The sequence below is a fragment of the Solanum pennellii genome, chromosome 11 (assembly GCF_001406875.1).
Source record: "Solanum pennellii chromosome 11, SPENNV200".
Lineage (NCBI taxonomy): Eukaryota > Viridiplantae > Streptophyta > Magnoliopsida > Solanales > Solanaceae > Solanum > Solanum pennellii.
The window spans coordinates 64,102,755-64,127,057 of NC_028647.1; the positions used below are offsets into that span (position 1 = coordinate 64,102,755).

At 31.0% G+C, this 24,303-nt stretch overlaps 2 protein-coding genes, 1 long non-coding RNA gene and 1 pseudogene across 4 annotated transcripts; all 4 read right to left on the reverse strand.

Annotated features, from left to right (window-relative positions):
• Positions 1-5,110: 5,110 nt before the first annotated feature.
• LOC107004323 lies at positions 5,111-6,103 on the reverse strand. Of its 2 annotated transcripts, none has more exons than XR_001454719.2 (3): positions 5,929-6,103; positions 5,669-5,755; positions 5,111-5,430 (listed from the first exon to the last, which is right to left on the reverse strand). It is a non-coding gene; the product is annotated as an uncharacterized LOC107004323 (long non-coding RNA). The 2 variants fall into 2 exon arrangements; XR_001454718.2 differs by having other exon boundaries at positions 5,669-5,760.
• Positions 6,104-9,600: 3,497 nt separating this feature from the next.
• Positions 9,601-14,938, reverse strand: LOC107002848 (putative disease resistance RPP13-like protein 1). The gene is made up of 5 exons (XM_015201036.2): positions 14,628-14,938; positions 10,517-14,547; positions 10,359-10,438; positions 9,892-9,978; positions 9,601-9,794 (listed from the first exon to the last, which is right to left on the reverse strand). Exon 2 carries the CDS (start codon positions 14,536-14,538, stop codon positions 10,546-10,548), a length of 3,993 nt encoding a protein of 1,330 aa, XP_015056522.1. The 5' UTR covers positions 14,539-14,547; positions 14,628-14,938; the 3' UTR covers positions 9,601-9,794; positions 9,892-9,978; positions 10,359-10,438; positions 10,517-10,545.
• Positions 14,939-15,807: 869 nt separating this feature from the next.
• Positions 15,808-17,945, reverse strand: LOC107002849 (annotated as a pseudogene).
• A 1,938-nt stretch (positions 17,946-19,883) lies between these two features.
• LOC107003164 (DNA-directed RNA polymerases II, IV and V subunit 11) lies at positions 19,884-23,146 on the reverse strand. Its single transcript, XM_015201437.2, has 5 exons — positions 22,996-23,146; positions 22,819-22,908; positions 22,649-22,727; positions 20,927-21,022; positions 19,884-20,175 (listed from the first exon to the last, which is right to left on the reverse strand). Exons 1-5 carry the CDS (start codon positions 23,046-23,048, stop codon positions 20,143-20,145), a joined length of 351 nt encoding a protein of 116 aa, XP_015056923.1. The 5' UTR covers positions 23,049-23,146; the 3' UTR covers positions 19,884-20,142.
• Positions 23,147-24,303: the final 1,157 nt, after the last annotated feature.

Here is a 24,303-nt window from a genome sequence, read left to right on the forward strand (position 1 = left end):
TAAGTTGAATGTATATTTGATCAACTATATCGCTATATCAGGATGTTGAATTTGTCAAAAAATTATGTTATATATATATAAATTAAATTTTACATTTAAAAGATATATAATTAAAGTTAGATATTTTTAACGAAAGTTTTGCTTTTGACACAGTGATTATACATATTCATTTAATTGAAAGAGTTTCTGATTTAAACACCAAATAACATAATATTTTTTATTTTATTGTAACAGTTACGAACCATTATTCTTTGAATATATGTATTTGTATTATAAAATTGAATAATTCGTTATGGTGTATAATTTTTTTAAAGTACCATTATATCGACCAATTTTGATTATTATTTTTCTTCTTTTTTGTTGCCACCTTCTTGACAACATTAGGAATCCTTAATTAATTAAAGTGCTTTTTTTAATTTATTATTTAATTTTTTGATACTTGAAATTATTCTTTAATTTGACATGATGACAAGTTAAGTATTATATGCTGATCATTCTGATGACATATCAATTTTTTTCTAGAACATTTCATTCTTATTAATTATAATAATAATTAGAATACAAAATCTATGAATTAATTTTGACTCCTTTTGTTTCATTTATATGTATCGTTTTAAAATGATCATTAACAAATTATTTTATTTGTTAGAATTATTTGGAATTTTTTTATTAGATTTGACAAGAATCTGCTTTTGAAAAATAAAATAAATAAATAATATTTACGTAGAAATACAGATATTTAGTTCTTTTTAATTAAGAAGTCAAGTATATTTGCATTATAACAAAAATAACTTTTAACAGCAATAAAAATTATTAAAGTTTTTTATCGACATTAATTAAGTGTCATTAAATTCAATTTTACTAAAGCCTTTAAAAACATATAAAAAATGCTAATTGTCACTAAAATTTATTTTTATATGATATTGCGACATTATCTTCATCGATTCATTAATATAACTCTAGAACACAACTCCGAATCAGTTCAAGCTCAAAAAACATATTTCTTCAATACAAAATAACTTTTTTTGTATAGAAACTTAAAATATTTCTCAAAGCCTAGAAATTAAATGATAAATTTGCTTCTATAGTATATTAAAGTGCATTGATAATTTAATGTCAATTTTCCCTAATAATAATGTATTGTATGTGTCTTTTTTTTATTTGCCACCTTCTAGACACTCTTGAGAAGCCTTGGAGAGTTGTTGCGTGTGGCAACTCCTTAATTAAAATAATTATTCTTCTATGATTCATTTAATTAATAATTAATACTTGAAATTGTTCTTAATTTGACATAATGACATATATAAGTAGCTATGCTGATTGTTTCCATGACCTATCATAAATTTCTAGAACAATAGATTCAATATAATTTTCTAAGGAAAAAAATTAAAACATATATATATATTTTATTTTTATTAAATAACAATAATAAATTCAAATAATTCTATAAAAAAAAAAAGTAAATACACACAAACTTTATTTCTATGAATAACAATCATAAATTTAATATAAGTTTATAAGAAAGAAAAAGAATAAAACATACACGGACTTTATCGGGGTGGCTCGACAGTTTAAAAAAAAAGACATGTGTCTTAGGCTCCAAATTTAATGGGCCTCATTTTTAATAATGATAATAGGTTATAAGTTATTATTTTTTAATAAACATTGAACACTATTTGTAGAAAAAGTAAACTTTTCATGAAAATGAAGGAATTATTAGAAGAAATTTGACATATTTGGAATAGTATATCTCATGAAAAATAATTTAAAATAAAAATTATTATATTATCAATTGAGAACTAAAACATATCAATTATATAAAAATTATTAACAATTCAAATTTAAAGCCCCGTTTAATTTTTGCTTTAGGCCACTAACTTAATTTCTATTTCATGGGATAAAAAATTGTTTAAAATGTGGATAAAGTGTAAACGTGTGTAAGAAAGAAATACACTATTCATGCCCAATATTTGCTTCAAATGATGTTATAAAAAGTTAATCTCAAAAGTCAAAAATCAAACTAAGATATACATATGGTATCATTAATCATCATTGAGTGTCCAAATTTGAAAAATATATTTTGGGCAAAAATAAGTTTAAAAAATGAGAAAAATGACTTCTCTATTATAAAAATACGGAAAAAAATAATAAAATCTACCCTTCAAAGTACTCCATCTGCACCGTCATCCCGTAGCACTTCCATCCCATCCATACATAAGCTTCTGTAATATTTGTTTAAATTATATATAAAATACTTTTAAAAGTTATATTTTATTACTTACGTACCGAACATCTAAAATAATTCACTTATTTTCCTAAAAAAACATATTTCAGTAAAAATATTTTATTTCATACCAAAAATAGTCAAGTAAAAATTTAAAAGAAGATTAACGCGCTAAATTAAAAGTCATCAATTTTTACCAGAGCATATAAAAAAGGAAGTTGACAAAATGGACCTAAAGAAGTTTAATGATGTCCAATGACAATTAATACAATGAAGGGAGATTAAGGAAAATGTTAATCACAATTAAGGGCCCGTTTGGATGGGCTTAATAAAAGTAGCTTTAAAAAAGTACTTTTGAAAGTGCTTAAACTTATTTTTAAAATAAGCAGTTATGCGTTTGGATAAAAGTGCTGAAGTTGCTATGCCAAACGTGAAAAGGGAAAAATGAAAGAAAGAGATGTTAGGGTTATGTGGATAATTTGGAGATTGTACAAAAATATTAAGGGCAAAAAGATAAAAATGTGGTCAACTTAAAACAACTTATAAGCTAAAAAGGAAAAAGCACCTCTACCCCAGCTTTTAACTTTCGGCTTAAAATAAGTTTTTTTTAACTTAAAATAAGTTATTTTGAGTATTGCCAAACAGCTAAATAAGTCAAAAACCAACTTTTAAGTCAATTTGACCAGCTTTTAAGCTGAGCCAAACAGGCTCTAAATATTTGTTTATAAATTCGTCGGTTGTTAAATAATGACTAATCTTTGTCAACTTTGACTTTCTCTATCTAATTTCTCTCCCAATATATATCGTTAGGTAACTATTTATAAAGGAATATTTAAAATTTAATTTTTATGAATTTTGATTGTAGCCTTAGATTAATATTATATTAAGTAATTTATAATAAAATACTGTTAAAAAATTAGAAAAGTATCGTATCTGAACAAAAGTTATTGAAATAAGATGAATATGCAATCAACCTCTAGATTTGTTTTTCGTCGAATATGTTTAAATCACTTTGTAGCGAAATATTACCTATTAGGTATTTTTTTTTTCCGGAGCTTAATTCTGATTAAGAATGATGAGTACTTTCCATTTATTTTACCACACCCTTGGTGACGACTGTATTTAAATTTATTACTTCACAATACGTGGATTCTTAATCTTATTTGGTCATTATTCATTTTGAGTCTTGATTAATTAATCTCTTGAAGAAATACTAGCTCCTGGGGTGGTAACACACTATTTCTATCGAAGGCGATTTATTTTTTGAATTTTACTCGAGATTTCTAATTATTACTCCACTACAATTTCGATGTTATAAAAGAAAGAAGAAGATTAATTATTATAATATATTTTTAGAAAGAAAATTTTAATGTGTGTTTTCAAACTTCTTGGCTTTTTGCCCAAGGAAAAAATCTTCAATAATCGTATAACTTAATTAAGTAGGTTAAAATTTTCTTGGGGGCTGCTAATTATTAGTTTATTTAAATCATTTTTAAAAAAGTTTTAATTGATATATTCAAATATGGAGAAAATTTTCAAATGTTTGTTATACCTGTTAATTAACTTGATCTATTCTTTCTTTTTTTTACACATGTTTATCATTTTTTTCCAAATTACTTACCTAATTCTGCTTTACTAGAAACGCTGAATGAGTAATTAAGGTTAATTTCTTTTTGTTTAATCATCCATCCGCAAATATTGAATAAGAAATTAAGGTTATTACTTTTTCCGTTTCAATTTATTTATCTGATTTTAACTTGTATCTCACAATTAAATTTAGGGAATTTTATCAAAACAGCAATATGTTAGTTTTTTTGGTGACACAGTAACAATATTTCTATATTTAGTAATACTAGCATGTTTTAATTAGTTTACATTAGGAATACCGTATTTTTTCTTTTAATATGATATGTATATTTATAAAAAAAAATTATAGAAAAAATGGAAATTAAAATATAAAAAAGGTAAGTAGTATTAATAATCCTTCAGTTACTTTTTAAAAGCTGTACTTTTGGCATATATTAAGTTGAACGTTTTTTTTCTTCTTCCCTATTCTTCATATTTAAAAAAAGAATACAAACAAATTTGTCTCCTCTATTATTCAATTGATAAAGAAGCTTTATTATACAATTCGAATTCTGCAAATATAATCGAATTCACATACACAACCTTTGCAGTTACTTGTATTCCAGTTGAATTATATTTATAATATAATATAAATTATATTTTGTAACATTTTAATGAATACAAATTTTTTTTTCTTCATTTTCTATTGAAATGTATTTGTATCCCTGGTATTAATATCTTTTGAGGAAGTGTTCATATTTATGTTTTTAATCTATATTGTATTTGCTCTATCTAGAATGTATGAGTTAAATTTGTATGAGTCAGAAACAAAATTATTGCAGTTACTTGTATTCAAGTTAAATTGTATTTATAATTTAATATAAATTGTTTTTGTAACATTTTAATGCAAACAATTTTTTTTTTTTGTTTTCGTTTTCTCTCTAAAAGTATTCATATTCGCTATACGTATTCGATCTTTTTTATGTTGTTAGTATTATTAATTGTATTTACAATTTAATAATTTAATATCAAGTCTTACATCCATTTGAAACATATGAATGCATACATTTTGATAGATTATTGTAATTGTTTTGGTATACCTTTTATAACGAAATGTATTCGTATCCATGATTTTAATCTACATTATATTTGTTCTATATATATTGTATGTTGGTAGAATCATATGTATGTTGGTAGAATCATATGTATTGCATTTAAACATCAAAAATGAGTTTTGTGTACCCCACATGCAATACTTAAGCTTGAACACTTTAATATTAACTCAAAACCTTTGAAACCATAACTTCAAGATTTTATACATTAATAAACACAAAAGAACTGGAACCCTTTAAAATCGTTTCATAGAATACAAAAACTAATGTCCAATTACACATCAAAAAATGGACAACAACTAATCTATTTGAATTGTATCAATCTCCTCCATTGCTACATTGAATCTGCTATATCGTGGAGGTGCTTCATTGTCACTTATTGCTCCGACATCATTCTTTTGTTGGCCATAATTCCAAAGAAGTGTAGCATATCTTGAGCGTAAACTCGATGCATCCAAAATATTCGCTGGAATACCTTGGCCATATGATAGGTATTCGGCAAAAGCTAGCATATAAATACCATAATCCCTATAATATAAGAAATTAAAAGTTAGTACACAATATAATATTGATAATTTGATGATAGTAAAATCAAAAGAAACACAAACTTACAGAGACCCATGCGACTGTTGAGGAACATTATCTATGAATACTACATTAAAGAACTCATTCTCTTGTTGAGCTTGCGATACATAAATTCTTGATATACAAAATCAGAATTTTAACAAAAATCGCTAAAAAAATCGAAACCGAAATTTGAACTAACCTTGTCACCACGAAATCTGCTTTAATAATGAATCTAGCTCAAAAATCTTCTTGAATCCTTGATAATCAATGACTTTTCATAATCTACCTAATCTTAAAAATTGAAAAAAAATCACAAGAAATAGACAAAAAATACAAAATCATAAATGTATGATGTATATTAAAACAAAAATCACATAAATTGTCCATAAATTCTTGATATACAAAATCAGAACTTGAACAAAAAATGCTCAAAAAATCGAAATCGAAATTTAAACTAACCTTTCCACCACGAAATCTGCTTTAATAATGAACCTAGCTCGAAAATCTGCTTGAATCCTTGATAACAATGGCTTTGATGAAGAAATCTGGAAAATTTGAACAAGGAACTTGAAATTTTGGTTGAAAATTTTGAATTGATTTTAATTTTTACCTTTCTTGGAACTTTACACAAAAAGTTAATTAATTTTTCTTTTTTTTCATTAAATGTTATTGGACCATGTTTTGGTCCAATCAATGAGTTTCCATTAATATATTAATTTAATAAAACCAAAATACACTAAAATCTGAAAATACATACATTTAATAAGAATACGTAAAATTAATATAACATATTGCTATTTTGTCATTATCACTAAAAATTTTAATTTAATGTTATTTTGATTAATTATGTTCTTAAAGTTGTCTTAATTGCTAATTTTTCCTAGTTAATACCTACAAAATAAATTCATATAATTTAAGTGTAGTTTTTTTTTTTTAGATAATGATCAAATCATATTTGAAGTATTTTATTTTTTTGAGTTTCATATCTGAATTATGTGTTTGTGTTTTTTTGCATTATTATCATCAACTATTTATCAAAACAGAAAAATGTTCTTATATCGGCAATAACAACAATATATCAAGTGTAATGCACAAGTTGAATCTGGGAGAATGATGTTGTATGCAACTAATCTATCCTATCTTGTGAATGTAGAAAAACTGTTTTTGATAAACACTCGATCTTTAAAAGTTATTCCTTAAAGACAAGAAATTTCTCACATAAATTTTATAAAAATGCAAATGAGTAATTATTCCTTAAAGACAAGAAATTAAAGTAGATGCACGTATCTTTTAAAGTTAAATTTCATCTCTATCTTTTTTGTATTTATTTTAATAGTATTTGACCTTTCAATTTTCCATGTGTTTTTTCATGTTTCCATAATTTTGTTGTATAAATTTAACTTTTCTAAGAAAAGTTTTAATTTACTATTCCTACATTTCTTGTTTGTAGGAACTCTAAAATTTATTTCACTCATTAAGTTTTTTTTCTTTCATCTCCCAACTTCTTTTTACATTTTCATTCATATTTTAATATATAAAATTTCTTTGTTTTATTGGTTGTACATAGTTTAATCTTCTCAATAATATTTATTCTGATCAATCTTTTCACATTCGTTAAATACTCTATGAAGTGTATCATAAGGTAGATTTGTCCAATTATTTCATTTGCCTTTTTTGATTAGATTTCTCCTCTAAAAAGAGTCACTTCAGATAAATCTATTCCAATTTAATTGATTTAGCTATAAATATTGACCAACACTTTTTGTATTATTGCTAAGTTAGCAACATATTCACTTCTTTTAGTATAATATCTATTTATGAAAAGCTTTTGTTGCAATAAAATTCAAATTCACATACAAGTTGATCTGTGAATGCCTTTGCATATTTAAACTTTGAAATGTGGACATGGACTATGTTTGGAGCACACAGGTTCATAGTTGACTGTGTATTCGTGTAGTTTAAAATGGTACGAAATACACGTGTATTGCACATGTTCAAGAACTAGTATTATTATAAGTGGGAAGCTCCAACCTTCAAAGTTGTATTACCATTTTGTCCCTCCACTAAATCAAAATACTTAAATTAATTTTTTAAATATTAATATTTAATTATATAATGATAGAATCTGAAGTCCAACAACTACACTTAAATTTTTCAGTTATGACATTATAATTATAATTAATTAGGTTAAATTAAATTAGAGTATAAAACAATAATGTATGAAACTCTTTGAATTTTGTGATTCTTTGAATTTTGAAATTAACATACAATTTATCCATCATGAAAAAATAATGTATGAAAACTCTTCAGATTTTGTGATTCTTTGAATTTTGAAACTAAAATAAATTTATCCATAATGATCAATGTGCTTCATTAAAAAATTTTGGTAGGTGAAAAGATGCTCAAAAATTACTATAAATACCAGTTAATTGCTTCCTAGGTTATCACATTCTTTACTTTTCTATAATCGACTATTTCTTTTCTTCTTCCTAGATTATGATATGAATACATGTTGTCAAGAAGAGAAGAACAAATAGCTTCATTGTGAAATTAAATGAGAAAGTTCTTACAATATAGTTCAACTGTTAAACTTAATAGTATAAGATATGACATATATTCCTTAAGATATTTTTTATGTTATATTATGATTTTAAGTTTTTCTTTTTCATTTTGAAGTTAAGGTATGGTTGTCCAAAATGGATTTGGTATGCAACCCATAATTTTATGTAATTATGTATTACTTTGCATTGTTATGAAAAAAAATTTCTTTATTTTTGTGTTATTATACTTTTAGTTGTTATTTAATTGACAAAACTTCTATTAATACATGATGAATTTGATAATACTTAAATAGTTTATGCAAAATATATTTTTGCTTAAATAAAAATAATTTAAATAAATACATAATAGTGATGTTAGGGAAAAATAATAATGATTTTAATATTACTCATACTATTCGTGGAACTCACGTGCAAAGCACGTGTCGAGGACTAGTATAATATAAAGAAAGAGAAACAAAAACTAAATTAAATAAATTTTAAGCAATATGAACTGAAATACATATACAATCTTACAAAAATACCACACCACATCAGCAAAATAAAGGAAAGATATTAATTGTTAATGTACACTTACTTTGTTTGGAGGTTGTTACACATTGTTTCATAATGTATCGTATTATATTATTTTTGTCTGTCGTTACATAATGTCACACATTCATAATTTGAATGATAAACCTATAAGAAAAGTAGGATACGAGGTAGAGCTCCTAAGGAATATTACAATAAAAGATGAAATATGATTATTAAATAATAAGTAATGAGAAAATGAGAAGAAAATATTAAGGCAACAATACTATCACACCAAATCAATCGTTACATAAAATGGATTTTTTTTCGTCGTTATCTAACGATGTATTTAAACGATATGATAGAATAAAATTTATATAACAATAGAAAGATATTGTATTTGTATTTAAACTAACTATACAATATAATATAACGGCTAATACTAACCATCCAATGTAGTATAAAGCGACTAGTCTAAGACCCTCGTACCACATTTTAAAGTCATGTGTGTTTTAGAGTTCTAAGTTGCCACATGAAGTTGATCCCGTTGGGTATTTGCCCCCAGTTTCTTACCATGATTGAGTTTTCTTTTTAGAAAAAGGAAAATATGCAATCTTCATATTTGAAGAGTCCTTGTCTCGTAGGAAAACGGTTTATGACTTTATAAATAGAGATTAATTCTTTAATTTCTAACATAGTAAAATTCACAATGTAGTCTCAGGAACTCTAACTAGCTTACGAAATGAAGAATGCCCAAGTCTATATAAGTAAATTAAAGTAACAATTCATTTTCCACATCAAGGTAATACTCTAATGCACTCTAATAACCCGTCATGCTCAGACCACTAGGAGTTCAAACGAGAATGAACCTCACACTCATATTATATAACTTATGCTATGTAAACTTTGTACCTTTTTGTAAGAAAAAAATCAAAATTTAAATTAAAAATAAAAGAAACAAAATCTATTTACTTTATCAAAGATATTTTAAAACTTTAAAATAAATAATTCAAATCTTCATATTGATAAATAAAGTTTTTATAATATGTTACTAACAAATGACTAACATCTTATCTACTGGAATCAATTTAAAAGTTTAAGAGAGTGCTTCGAAAATGAAAAAAAAAGTAAAATTAAAAACTAAGTTAACAATACAAGCTATTACATACATGGTTCAACAACTTTCACTTCTCGACTTGAACAAAAAGACCTTCTCACTTCTCACTTCCCAAATGATCACGGAGCCTTGTCAAAATCCTAAGAATGAAAAAGTAAATTTTTTTCTTATAATGTATGACCATAATATCAATATCTCTCTTGCGTGTTAATCAATCAATTTTTTTCTCATGTGTACCTTTGGGTTCCATTTGCAGCAAGTCATGCTTCATCTCAAGGAAGTCATAGTATATGGCTGCACAACTTGGAGGTCACAAACTCCATACTGAAAGCAATTAAAAGAAAATTGTCAGAGTCCCCGTGTTACAATTACAGACCACAATGCTGCACATGAACAATTATTCTAGACAAGTACTGAAATGTTTTGATTCTATTTGACTACAAAAAGTGATTCCTAAACTTACTGCCAAGTGAAAAAAGTGTCAAATTCAATATATCATAAAAAGCTCACAAGCAATTTTTTATGCTGAAAAAGCTAGAAGAACCAAGTAATGTGAAAGAGTCAAGCTGTCAATTCATCCCAAGCTATCATAGTCATAATACATCTATTCGTTTAGCCTTAGATTTATTCAATTACACTTTGCTGTCAGATTTCTCGGCTTCATAGCTCAACAAGTTGTTAAAAAAGGAAGTAGATTAACTTACATTTATCGGGTGATAATCGTTACAGATTCTCCCAATCAACATTTATTAGTGCAAGTGGATTGAGCAAAAGACATTCCACGCTGCTCGACAAGATATAAAAAAAAAATTAGGAAAACTGAACAAAAATGACAAGCTTCTGAGGGAAAAGAATAACTTACATCAGTTGGATAGCCATTCGTCTTAATCATCACAGCCATTCATCATTGATGTATAAGATGGGAATTTGAGCAATATTTTGCCAGTATTTCCCTTTGTCAAATTCCAGTAGTGGTTCGAGCAATGGGCATCTCCTAATATGTAGTTTAGAGAGGGAAGAGGTTATCTCTTTTACTAAAAGGGATTGGAGATTAGGGCAGTTGGAGATGTTCAGCTGAGAGAGGGAGGAGGGCAGTGCTGATTCGGAGAGTGATTGGAGATTACGACAACCGATGATGGTCAGGTGAGAGAGGGAGGAGGGCAGTGCTGATTCGGAGAGTGATTGGAGATTAGGGCAATTTCTGATGGTCAGGTGAGAGAGGGAGGAGGGCAGTGCTGATTCGGAGAGTGATTGGAGATTAGGGCAATGGTTGATCTCCAGGTGAGAGAGGGAGGAGGGCAGTGCTGATTCGGAGAGTGATTGGAGATTAGGGCAATGGTAGATCTCCAGGTGAGAGAGGGAGGAGGGCAGTGCTGATTCGGAGAGTGATTGGAGCTTAGGGCAATTTCTGATGTGTAGATATATAAGTGAAGTGAGGTGTGAAAGATGTAGTGAATGGAGCTCATCATTGTATCCTAAATGTAGCTCAGAAAGAGAGGAGGGAAGCCAACCTTGTCCCACCAGTGACGGTATATTACCCTCAACACATAGATATTGAAGAGAGGTGAGGCTTTTCAGAACTTGGCTGCTTAATGTTTTCAGATTCTTTATGGTAAGTCTTGTGATAGAGGAAGGCAACTCCCAATGTTGGATCTCTTCATCACTGCCATCATGACAGATCACTAACTCAGTGAGTCTCTGTAAACACCACTCCTTTCGGCCGTTCACTACTTTCTTGCAATTACTCATCTTAAGGACTTGTAAATTGAAGAGATGTATTTCTTGCAGCTTCTCACAATTCCGAATCTCCAAATATGTCATCGCAGAGTCAACTGCCACCGAAAGTATTTCAACATTCTCACAATTCTGAATAGTGAGACTTTCAGTGGCAGTAGGAATCAAAAACCTAGTAACGTTGTGGCAATCCTCTACACTCAATCTACGTGCTGTTGGGAGAAACTCAGGTGATATATCATCTATACAATCACATTTTCGCAGTTGCAATTCCTCGAGAAACATGTTACTATAACCAACTGCCTCCTCCAATTTCAATTTCTCACAATTTCCTATGGATATTCTCTTCAAGGAACTGGGAAGTATGCTAAAAGGTAAGGAGGTAACAGAGTTACAATCACGTATAGATAATTCAACAATCTGCTTCATTCCCTCAAGTTGGGATCTATCCAAATTGAGTTGAGGACATCCTGAAATTTTCAATTCAGTCAGAGAACAAAGATTTTCAGGCAACTTCCCTGTCAATTCCGGACAATTTTCAATTGAAAGCTTCTCAAGTTTAGGGAACTCCCCGCTTCCTAGTACGTGCCATTGCTTCCACTCCGCCATATCTTCAAATTCGAGCTTCTCAAGAGAGTTAAAAGGCTTTTTAGAGGATGAAATGCCATAGAATTCTTCCGTCAACTCTCTTATTCCATGCATCCCTCTAATTAAAAGGATTTTCAAACAAGGGAGTAGTCCTAGTGCTGGCAAAGAATCACAGTCCTTGCAGTCGCTAAGAGACAATTTCACTAGCTTAAGAAACAAAGGATCAGCAAGCCAATTTGAAAATTTTGCCCCTCTATATCCCATGATTTTTAATTGTTTTATATTTGTGTATGGGTGTAGCCCATCAAGTATCTCTCTTTCAGTTTGAGAATCGTAAGCAGAACTACCTCTACTCCACTCCAAAGATAACTTGTTAACATGTTCCTTTTCTTTCATATTTGCCTTCACGGCTTCCCTTCTATCAACTACATTTTGCAACTCTAAAACTGATAGAGATCCATACAAGTTATGTACTTCACCCAAATCTTCCATTCTCAAACCACCGCTACCACCTACAAGAAACTTGGCTCCCACTAGCATTTGGAGACTTTTCAACTTGCTCAGATGTAGTGGCATCTTCAAGCCAGAAGTGTTGCTTAAGTCAAGATGACGCAAGTTGATCAACTTCTCCATCTGCAGCGGTAGCTCCACAAGATATCGACAAGATGACAAGAGAAGTGTCTCCAAGTTATACAAGACACAAATGGAATCTGGCAACTTTTCAATCTCTGTCCGAGAAAGGTCCAAAAATCTGAGGATCTTTAATTTGATAAACAAGTCATTTGGTAACTCCTTAATCACATAACATGACAATGACAATGCCCTTAAGGATGTCAGTCTTGGCAGTATGTTATGCAACACCCTCTTGCTTAGACATAGAAAGTAACAGTCAGTGGTTGGAAGCAATGTCCTCAGCTGCTCTGATTCGGAGAGTTGTTTCAATTTCTCAAAGTCACCATCTTCTCCCATGGAATAGGACATGTGCCGACTTTGTTCCAACATATTAGCAGATCCTTCGTTCTCTTCCAACCTAATACAATGTTTTGAAGATGCAGTTTGGGCCAAATCATTGATAAGGTCGTGCATTACGAATCCCTCCGATTTCCATTCTGATTTTGGGACCCTTTCAAACAACGATCTTGATCTCAACTCGTCAAAGTATTTATTACCTAAACAAAACTGCTTTACAAGACCATTAGCAATCCACAGGTAAATAACTTGGTCTTTGCAGAATTCATAATCTTTGGGATATATCGCACAAAAAGCAAAACATCGCTTCAAATGTGGAGGAAGATCATTGTAGCTCAACATCAACGATGGTAATATACCATTCCAACAACTTTGTTGATCCCATATTTCACTCCTTAAAATGTTTCTCCACTCATCCACCTCTGATTTGCCGCGTAAAACACCAGCAAGTGCCTTTAGAGCTAAAGGCAACCCTTTGCACTTGTTTGCAATTTTTTTCCCAATCTCTTCAAGTTCCGGATGATCCCTATTTTCTAGTGAATGTCGTTTGAATAAAGACCAAGAGTCTTCACTAGACAGATTCCCCACGGTGATTGTGCAACGATCAACACACATCGTCTGAGCAACACTCTCCTTACGTGTAGTTACAATGATCTTACTTCCCATTTCTCCTTGTACAAAAACATTTCTCAGGTTATCCCACTCATTATAGTCATCATTCCACACATCATCGAGGACAATAAGGAACTTCTTTCCCTTCAGGCTTTCCTTCAATTTGACTTGTAGCTTATTAAAATTACCGTCATCCTTTGGCTCAAATGAGCCAATTTCTTGAAGTAATCCTTTCGTGATTCTCAAAGCATCATATGCCTCAGAAACACAATACCAAGCTTTCAAACCAAAATGGTTCTTCACCTTGGCATCATTGTAAACCTTTTTAGCTAGTGTTGTCTTACCTGCACCGCCCATTCCAACAATGGGAACTACAGTCAGGTTTCGTCCACTTGCATCTTCAGACAATAAAAGGTCAATCAAATCCTTTATTTCCTTCTGCCTACCAAAGATATCAGATTCATCAACCAAAGAAGTTGAAGGTGTTCTAGTTTCTTGTTTAGTCAAACCAAAATGTTTCTGTAAGCCGAGGTCACTAATTTGATTTTGCAAATTCTGCAATGTTTCAATAGTCCTTTCCATCTTTTCATTTATGTTAAGAAAAGAATGATCACTCAAGCACACGTTGCAAAATCTACAATGTTTCAATATTTTTTCTGCAAGATTTTGATGCTTACCTTCCACCTTAAGCTTCAAAGCTTCATAATTGACTTGTTCAATCAAGTTTTCAGCAGAGTCTACAGCATGTCGAAGCTCATTAAGCCACTCTCTCACAAATTGATTTGATGCCTGCTTATTCTCTGCATCAGTTAGCACAGCTTGAAGACCAAGCAAAGTCAATTTCAGCTTCTTTAAGAGCTCAACATCATTCTTACGCTTCCGAAACATTTTGAGAAGATCACCCTCAGGAGCAAGCCTATCAATGAGAACATCGAAAGCTGAAGAGAGAAAAGCATCACCAATTGCAACGACAACCTCCATTTCTGAAATCTGCAGATTCAAAACAAGATGATTTTTTAAGATAAATATTTTCTTATCTTTAATTACTAACAACGTCTTTCTTTATGTACCTGTTGAATGCTAACAGTAATTCGCAAACAAGAATGATCGATAACCTGTTGAACGCTAACAGTAATTCACAAACAAGAATAATCACTGAACGAAGCAAAGCAATTCTCTTTTCTTTACTCCCAAAAAACAAAGATTCCAAAATAATTGAGACAATAAAAAAAAGTATAATTTTTAGCTTTATGTCTATTCTTTACTTTCTTTTTGTGCACTACTCCTTTTTTTTCAACAGCTCATTTTAGTGCTTTTTTTCAACAGCTCATTGTAGTGCTTAATGGGGCCATATTGTGAAGAACTGGAATCTGTTTAATTTTCCTTTTCTCTCGAGTATTATTTTTTCTATGTTTAATTAGTACAAAGTATTAGAGAAAATAATTTTTGAGTTGTGAAAGCAGAGTAGACTAATATTTTTATTAGGTTAGATTGTCCACATCAAACCACCTCTTGGGGTCGTACTTTTCTTTTTGATTTATCTCAAAAAGAAGTATCTCTTTTTATATTATAGCAAGTTTTCAACTCCTATATTTTACTCGACGACAAGTTTAAAACCACACATAATACACATCCTTAATAGAGGAAGGTACCTTTTGCTTTATCTCTGTTCGTAACTTTTTCTTTATGAACTTATTCATTTTTCAACAGCTCATTGTAGTGCTTAATGGGGCCTAATTGTGAAGAAGTGGAATCTGTTCAATTTACCTTTTTCTTTTTGAGTATTATTTTTTCTATGTTTATTAAAGTTAAAAAGTGGTAAGTTTCTGTAATTGCTAATTGACAACTTGCATATGTATATCAGTTTTCCTAACGACGGAGATGATTATATTCCTACAACAAGTTCAGAAAGGCATCTTACATATTACTAACTTGGAAATGAATCACAGTTAGTTTGTCCTCTTCTACGTAGCCTAATAGTTAATAAAGTGGGTTAAATCCCCGGAAAGATTTTTAAAAAAAAGTATTTCCATCCTTACCTGTTGTTGTCTGCCGGTGGGAAGTGACAAGTATTACATCGAATTAATTAGTCAAATTGCGTGAAAGCAGACTAGACATAATTTTACCCGTTCTGAAAAAAATCCCGAATTTTGACAAAGCTTTCAAAACTTCAGAGGAACTGGTTCAACCTTTCAGAACAATCACTCAACGGGTGGAATTTCAAATAAAATGGAAAGAATTCAAAGCGAGTGACGACAACGACGTAAGGAGCGTCCTCTTTCCAACCCTTTTAACAATTTAACTCTTATATTTTTCTTTACACCACCGATGAAGGACAAATGTCGTTTCACTAAAGCATAAGAGGATTTTTCAAGTTTTCCCAACTCTTCAAGTTCCTAACTTTCTAAGTTGCTCTTCTTTTCATTTCTCATTGACTCTTGCTACATACCAACAATACCGGGGAAACTGAGTTGAAGCGTAGACAGCCATGGTCTTGTCCTCTTCCGATCTTTGGGTACATTAGAGCTAGATGTCCCATTTGCAGCAAGTCAAGGAAGGCACAGTGGACAGTTGTACGACTTGGAAATCACAACCTCCTTTCTGAATGCAATTAAAATGAATTTTTGAAACTCTTGGTCAATCCACATATTGCAATTACAAACCAAAGCACACACATCTCTATATATATAGTTGTACATGCATGATTCCTCTGGACAAGTACTGAAATACTATGGTTTTATTTGACTAAAAAAGTGATTACTGCAAGTGAAGAAGTTTAAAATTCAATGTATCATATATGGCTCACACCGTTTTTGTTTTTTTTCATATTTTACAAATTTGTAGTGTTTGTAATATCAATTAAGAATGTATACCTGCATCATTCAGCTTTTCTTGTAGATTAACATTTTCTTCCTTAAGGATGTCAGTCTTGGCAGTATGTTATGCAACACCCTCTTGCTTATATGACTTACAGAGATAGTCATTGGTTGAAAGCAATGTCCTCAGCTGCTCTGATTTGGAGAGTCGTTTCAATTTCTCAAAGTCACCATCTTCTCCCATGGAATAGGACATGTGCCGACTTTGTTCCAACATATCAGCAGATCCTTCGTTCTCTTCCAACCTAATACAATGTTTTGAAGATGCAGTTTGGGCCAAATCATTGATAAGGTCGTGCATCACGAATCCATCCGATCTCCATTCAGACTCTAGGACCCTTTGAAACAACGATCTTGATCTCAACTCGTCAAAGTATTTATTACCTAAACAAAACTGCTTTACAAGACCATTAGCAATCCACAGGTAAATAACTTGGTCTTTCCAGAATTCATGATCTTTGGTATATATCGCACAAAAAGCAAAACATTACTTTAAATATGGAGGAAGATCATTGTAGATCAACATCAACGCTGGTAATGTACCCTTCAAACAACTTGGTTGCTCCCATATTTCACTACTTAAAATGTCTCTCCACTCATCTACCTTTGATTTGCCGCGTAAAGTACCAGCAACTATCTTTAGAGCTAAAGGCAAGCCTTTGCACTCGTCTCCAACTTTTCTCCCAACCTCTTCAAGTGCTGGATGATCCCTATTTTCTAGTGAATGTCGTTTGAATAAAGCCCAAGAATCTTCACTAGACAGATTCCCCACAGTGATTGTGCAATGATCAGCACACATCGTCTGAGCAACACTCTCCTTACGTGTAGTTACAATGATCTTACTTCCCATATCTCCTTGTACAAAAACATTTCTCAGGTTATCCCACTCATTATAGTCATCATTCCAAAATGTTTCTGTAAGCCAAGGCGACCAATTTGGTTTTCCAACACCTCCAATATTTCAATAATCTTTTCCAACTTTTCGTTTATGTTAAGAAAAGAATGATCACTCAAGCACACGTTGCAAAATCTACAATGTTTCAATATTTTTTTCTGCAAGATTTTGATGCTTACCTTCCACCTTAAGCTTCAAAGCTTCATAATTGAATTGTTCAATCAAGTTTTCAGCAGATTCAACAGCACTCCGAAGCTTATTTAACCACTTTCTCACGAGTCGATTTGATGCTTGCTTATTCTCTGCATCACTTAGCACAATTTGAAGACCAAGCAAAGTGTCCTCCAACTTCTCTAAGAGCTGAACACCATTATTACGCGTCCGAAACATTTTGATAAGATCACCCTGAGGAGCAAGCCTATCAAAGAGAACATTCAGAGCTAAAGAGATAAATGCACCACCAACTGCTAAGCCAACCTCCATTTCTTCAAATCTGAAGAGCAAAACAAGAATGAACACAAAATGATTTTTTGACAAGATAAATTTTTCAATCTTCAATTACTAACAACTAATTAATCCTTGTGGATGCAATCTTTATACTATACTATCTTTGACTAGCGAAGTACTAAATTTATTGTGTATTCGTGTTCGTCCATAATTAAATACGTAAAGCAAAAATAGTAGGGAAGAATTATTATTGTTATTTTGTATATAGTAGGAAAGAAGTTATAGTGAAAACAACTAATTAATAAGAGAATAAATAGCAACAACAAATGATATGATAAATAAAGTAAAGGAAACAACAAATTAAATATGGAGAACTAGACAATGCTCGATTACATATTTATTAATATTGTGTTATGATTTTCGACCGCCAAATCATTCTATCTATATATATATATATAAATTGAACCTGTAAAACGAGATAAGATTTCAAAGTACATGTAGCAATGAGAAACGTGTTCCACCATCGAAGTCAAAGGTTGAAATTATTTCAAAAAATTTCACATTGAATTACCACGATATAAATGTATAATTGACATGACGCCCTCCATTTTCATATTATTGGCGATATTTCTCTTTTGAATATTTCTAAAATATAATAATAAAAAATATATTTTTATTAATTTATCCTTATTTCTCTTGGATAAGTTATGCTCTATTTAAAAGCAAGGACAACATAATATTATTGATATATCAATAATTACTACCTTGAACTCTTCACATTTGAATTTGGAAAAATTATGCAAACCTATCTTAGGTATTATAGCTATAGTTTAAGAAAATTATGTTATAGCTATAGTTTAAGAATATTATAATTCGTGGTTATAATTTTTCAATTCTCATTTTTCTCCAGATTTGTATAATTCGTCTGATTTGTATAAATCTAGAATTTTCATAATTTAGTTCCTGATTGTATAAATCAAGAAGTTTGTATATGCTTACCCTAATAATTTGAATACAATTTAAAAAAAAATCATGGAAAAATGTACAAGTACCCCCCTAGACTATGATAGTAATCTCAGAGACACACATTAACTAAACTAAGGTCCTATTACCCCCAAAACTTATTTTTTTTTTGTAACTTTTTTCACCTTATTGGCTTACGTGGCATCTAAATATCTCTCACGCTCTTCAATTGTGTGGAGTCATGGAGCGTGCCACATAAGACAAAAGGTGTACAAAATTACAAAAAAATTAAGTCCAAGGGATAATAAGACCTTAGTATAGTTGAGTTGTGTCTCTAAAATTTCGACCATAGTCTAAAGAGGTTCATAAATCATCATGTTTGTACATTGGCAAGTGAATTATACAAACAGAGTTCTGAAATATTATTTCTACTTACCATATTAGTATATTCACTAACGAAATACATAAATCACAGCCTCCATAGCAAATAAAAATGTAGATATGAAGCATAATTATCGAAACTATTGTTATAGACCCTTATTAGTTGTTATACCTATTATATTTGTTATTTATCAAATTCTCTATTTTATGCCTAGCACAACCCACCCAATGTTGGACTTATTTGTTTGGCCCATTTTATTAGTTAAGATATGAATAATTTTGCTTGTTTAATAAAGGACATTAGTCACTCTTGTCAAAGTGGTTGATGGAGTTTTTTCTGTATCACTAGGTCATGAGTTCAAGACTGGTATAAGAGAAAAAAGATGAAAGAAAAAAATTGAGGTATTCTAAAATACCTCCTTTTATTTATTTATTTATTTTCCTCTAAAATTATTCTTATATATTTTTTTTCATCTAAAAGTATTCTTATGTTCTATATTTTACGAGTAACTCTCTTATTCTTTTATTTAACGCTGCGTAAATATACCCTTTTGGTCCAATCCTTCCTCAAACTCCTTATATAGCGAAAACTTATTGCACATACTTTTTCGTTTTTAAAAAGAAAACTTAGCAGCTTTAGTTTTAAGGGTACTTAGGATACAATTTTTAATTTTCTCCTAAAAGCACATGGCAATATTTGAATTATTTTTTATCAAACCTCCAATTATTTTGAGAACTTCATTTTAAAAACAGTTATTAAGACATTCGAAAAGTGAACCAAATGGATATGAAAAGGATGCTAAATTCACAATTTCAGAACCTAAACTTGAGGCATACAAAGCAGACCTCAAAGTACCAACTTTAAAACAACGACTGGGCACAGGGCTATCGCCTGAGCCTAACTGTAGCTGCTAGTTGAACATCATACATACAGACGAACAAGAGTTAGATACAGGCTACATCGAACTAGGAAACTGTTTTGAAGCATATCGTTGTTGCATAGTAAATATCAGTGTCGAAGGATTAGTAGTCCCTCGTGTGCTTGGCCAACTCACCCTACAGTCAAGAACATGAACTAAGCATCGTTAGTATGAACGAGCAAGGCAATGTTAGAAGTAGAAATCGTTGAATTGTCATCATGCAGAAATGAAAATGCAATGTGGTACTAGCCCATAGAGAGCTTCTAGAGTGAGTTGATAGCAAACAAGCAACAGCATAGTAACTGGTATTTTTTTCTATTAGATGAACTAAAAATATCATTAATGGCATCAAGATGCAAGTTACAAAATTACAATCACAAAAGAAGATAATGACAGTTCGGGCTTCTACAATCTAGGCTAGTACTAGTGAGCTGACGTGATCCAAAAAAGGGTCAATCCTAGAGACGGATTAGCTTGACATGTAGGATCATTAGGAGGTGAAAAGGAAATATCATGGCGAGGTTAAACTTGGGCATGTCGGTGCATGAAAAGGAAAGGATATATTAAGGAGTTTCAGGCTGTATCGTCGTGATTTGTTCAAACCAGGAAAAATGTCGTAGGGACCTAGATGTGTAAAGGAACTCTGGAAGACAAGGCATCACTTTACATTCTCTCATAAGAGCTTATTGTCCTTATTTTCCAAATTACAACTTCCTACTACATTCAAACTCTTCTGATTCTTTTTTTCTTCTTATAACAGGCAACCATTACTGAACATCTTCAAATTCAAAGCCCAAATGATGCATGCACCAACTCTAGCAACATATGATAGCACATTAACAGTTTACTTGAAGCAAGCTAGACTAAAAATTAAAAGATAACTGTACCTCAAACTGACTCTTCAGATGATCAAGTTCCTTGTCAAGATCATTAATAGCCTGGTTATATGCCTGCATAGGTGAGGACTGGCTTGTTGTTTGGATCTGCAAACCAAACAAAGCAATAAGTTAAAGCCAGAGAGGTCAAAGTGCATAAATAAAGCAGGTTGCAGTAGCACACCATACTATCCAATAGACAAATTATTAACACTTGGTAAAGAGATTATGTAAAAGTTTACAAGAAATATAGAAGGAACAATAATGTGAAAAGACATGATTGTTCAAGCAGCACGCCTTTCAGGATATACACCATCCCCCTGAACACAGAATATTCATAATTGAATATTACAAGCCAAATAAAGATTCTATTTTCCCAAAGAAAATACAGCCTAGGGATCTTAGAAAATTGACCCTAGAAGCTTATGAGGACAAAGATCCACCAAAGGCAGCTAGCTTCTTTCGCCTGGACAGCATTACTTTTTTTTTTTTGACGACAAGGGAAACCCACAGCCTTTGGGTGCCACCTGGACAGTGTTACTGGAAGCATTAAGTGATAGATGCTACATGTGCCATCATAATCTGGAACTATATGTCATCTATTGCATCACTTCAGCATTGCAAAAGACATTTTTTATTTTTTATTTTTTATTTTTTATTTTTTATTTTTTATTTTTTTGAAACTGGTAACTTAAAAGACCTTTGAATTTATTTTTGTACATTGTTTGGGTTCACTGGGCATGCCCTGGAAAATCCGTCAAGAATATTTGACAATCACTGCATGCATATTTTGGAGTATTTGGCCACAGGAGAATTGATGTTATGATGGAATTTCAACTCCAATGAACTCTCTAACAGCTAGGTGTCATTTAAACCTTTTTCCTTGGAACTTGTCTAGTGATACCTTGCAATGGAGCTCACCCTAATGTACTTTCTGCATCCCCGATATGCTATTTAATGAAATTTCCCCAACTTCATTACAAAAATGAAGTCCTAACAAATCAAAAGTGACTAACAACCTTACGTCCTGTCTGGTCACATGTAATGCATGATCTTTGGAGTAGTCTCACTGTCATCTAAATTGATGAAAGAAAAGCACGCATGTACCACACACATATAGATGCACACGACAAAGATCCACTCAAAATATTCCATGTCTATCCGCTCATATTTATCCCTGATTGCAAATACTCACAACCCTTCTTTCTGTTACACATATAGAATAGAACTAGCTTTAGTCACGCATCTTGCAACCCTTTATGAGCAGTACAACAAGCTATGACATTTCCTAATTGCTCCAAGTCATTTTCTTTTTCATTTTCATACACACAATCATCAAATAAAATGCTTAACACAAATGGCTCACAACTAAAGACATTGCAATTAGGGAGTCAAACTTGGCCTCAACTGGCAAATAAGCACTCCAACTTCAGAAGTGCACATCTAGACACCTCAAGTTGATCTCAACCGACAACTAAGCACTCCAACTCGTTCCCACTGTATCTTATAGACACCCCACACTGATGTGATACATAAATTTTGGAGGTGTTTTAGATGTTCATTTTGTAAGTTGTAGTGTTCAACTGATACATTGACGACGCAATTTGAGGTGTCTAGAAGTGCATACTCAAAAGTGCCTACTACCTCCCGCCCGCAAAAGCCACACCCATGGGCACAATTATAGAAGCTAAAGAAAAACAGTGTGGAAACAATGACAAAACCCGAGAAACTAACCCTGAGCAGAATTTTGTACTGGAGAGGATGAGGCAACTTGTACCCAGCAAACAGAACATTATCATCCCTATGTAGTTGCCTGTTAACCATATAACCAAAAAAAAATCAGTTCTTTACCAAAAGGGTATTCCAAATTCGACGAAAACTAACAGAAAAATCAATATGTTTACATGCGAACAATGTTCCCGATTGTATGGTCCTCTCTTTCAACAGTAAACGTAGCTGCATTCATGATCTTCGTATCTCTCTCATACGAAACCCTAATCAAAAAATTTCAAATGAAAGTGTAAATTATTGCTCGATTCGTCAAAAAAAAATTGCACAAAAATATGAAAAAAATTCCATACTTCTTAACGCCTTCTGGAACAACAAATCGTTCGTAACGATCTGGAGCATTCATCTTTCTTCTTCGTCTTCAACAAATTGATTTCAGCGGCTAATTGATAAAAATCCCAATTCTGTTCTTATGTATATTTTTCCGGTTCGGGTTGAGTGGAAATGGACTTTATTGTTGGATAGGCCTAACCCAATTTAATTGGGCTAATCCGATCCATTAGGTTAAAACTTTTGATTGGGCCTATTTCATATACCGAAACTTTCACTTAATTACACTATTGATCTTTTTGAAACGGAAAATTGCATAGTTAAGCAAATATATACTAGTTAATTATCACTTACGACCAACATATACTGGTAATTACATGGGTTGGGCTTTCGAGTTTGTATAATTCGAAATTTGTATAATTTTTGTATAACGTAATTTTGTATAGTATAATTTGTATAACTGTATAAAGTTTAGATTGAAAATGTATTATTTCGAGTTTATACAAAAATAACTCAATCATACAAACGTACACGCAAATTATAAAAATTCGCCCGCAAATTACACAAACGAGACAACTTAAACTCTAGTTGCAACCCGTAAATATACAAACTATCTCTATGGAGTATAATCAAATTTATTATAATGTCTATTTGTGAAATTCTCACTTTTTAAATGAGACGGTCTTTAAATTTTTATCTTTAAAAATCGAACTAGTATAAGTTCTTTTTAAAAAAAAGTATGGATATCTTGAAGAATATAATGATGCGAAAATATAAATTTATGTCTATTAAAAAATGTTATTTGAGTTGAAGGACGAGTAAAAGGCCAGCATAAAATATAGGATTTCAGAAATGTTTTTGGAGTAAAATTTAATACAATTATTCATGTTATTATCTAAACTATGAAATGAATAGTAAAATTATATTTTTTTTTATAATAATAATAAAATCACTCATAATTTATTACTCTATTTTTCTTAGCAAACATTTTTTTCATAATTTAGATGGATCATTAATTTGATTAATTAACTCCTTATAAAAAGTGGTTGAAATAGGAACAACACATATACCTACTTAGATCTTTTCTTGTCTTTGTTATATTTCAAGTTTTAAACTCATCAAAAAGGCAAAATAGAAACATCTAGTTGCCAAAATGGATTCCACATTTCAATTCAAAATTAGCAGTGGAAAAGCATGATGAGTATATTTTTTTTCTTTCGTGATTAATAAGCGTATTAAAGTTCGATTAATTTATATTCGTGTCATGGAAAGTCTGTCCTAATTTCAAGAGCAACACTTTCAACAATACTTTTTCCGTTCTCAAGTTAAAA

Coding starts and splice junctions, on each gene's coding strand:
- LOC107002848 (XM_015201036.2), bottom strand. CDS start 14,538: ATGGAGGTTGTCGTTGCAATTGGTGATGCTTTTCTCTCTTCAGCTTTC.
- LOC107003164 (XM_015201437.2), bottom strand. CDS start 23,048: ATGAATGCTCCAGATCGTTACGAACGATTTGTTGTTCCAGAAGGCGTT. Junction 22,909..22,995: donor GTTCCAGAAGGCGTTAAGAA/GTATGGAATTTT, acceptor TTTTTTGATTAG/GGTTTCGTATGAGAGAGATA. Junction 22,728..22,818: donor ATCGGGAACATTGTTCGCAT/GTAAACATATTG, acceptor TATGGTTAACAG/GCAACTACATAGGGATGATA.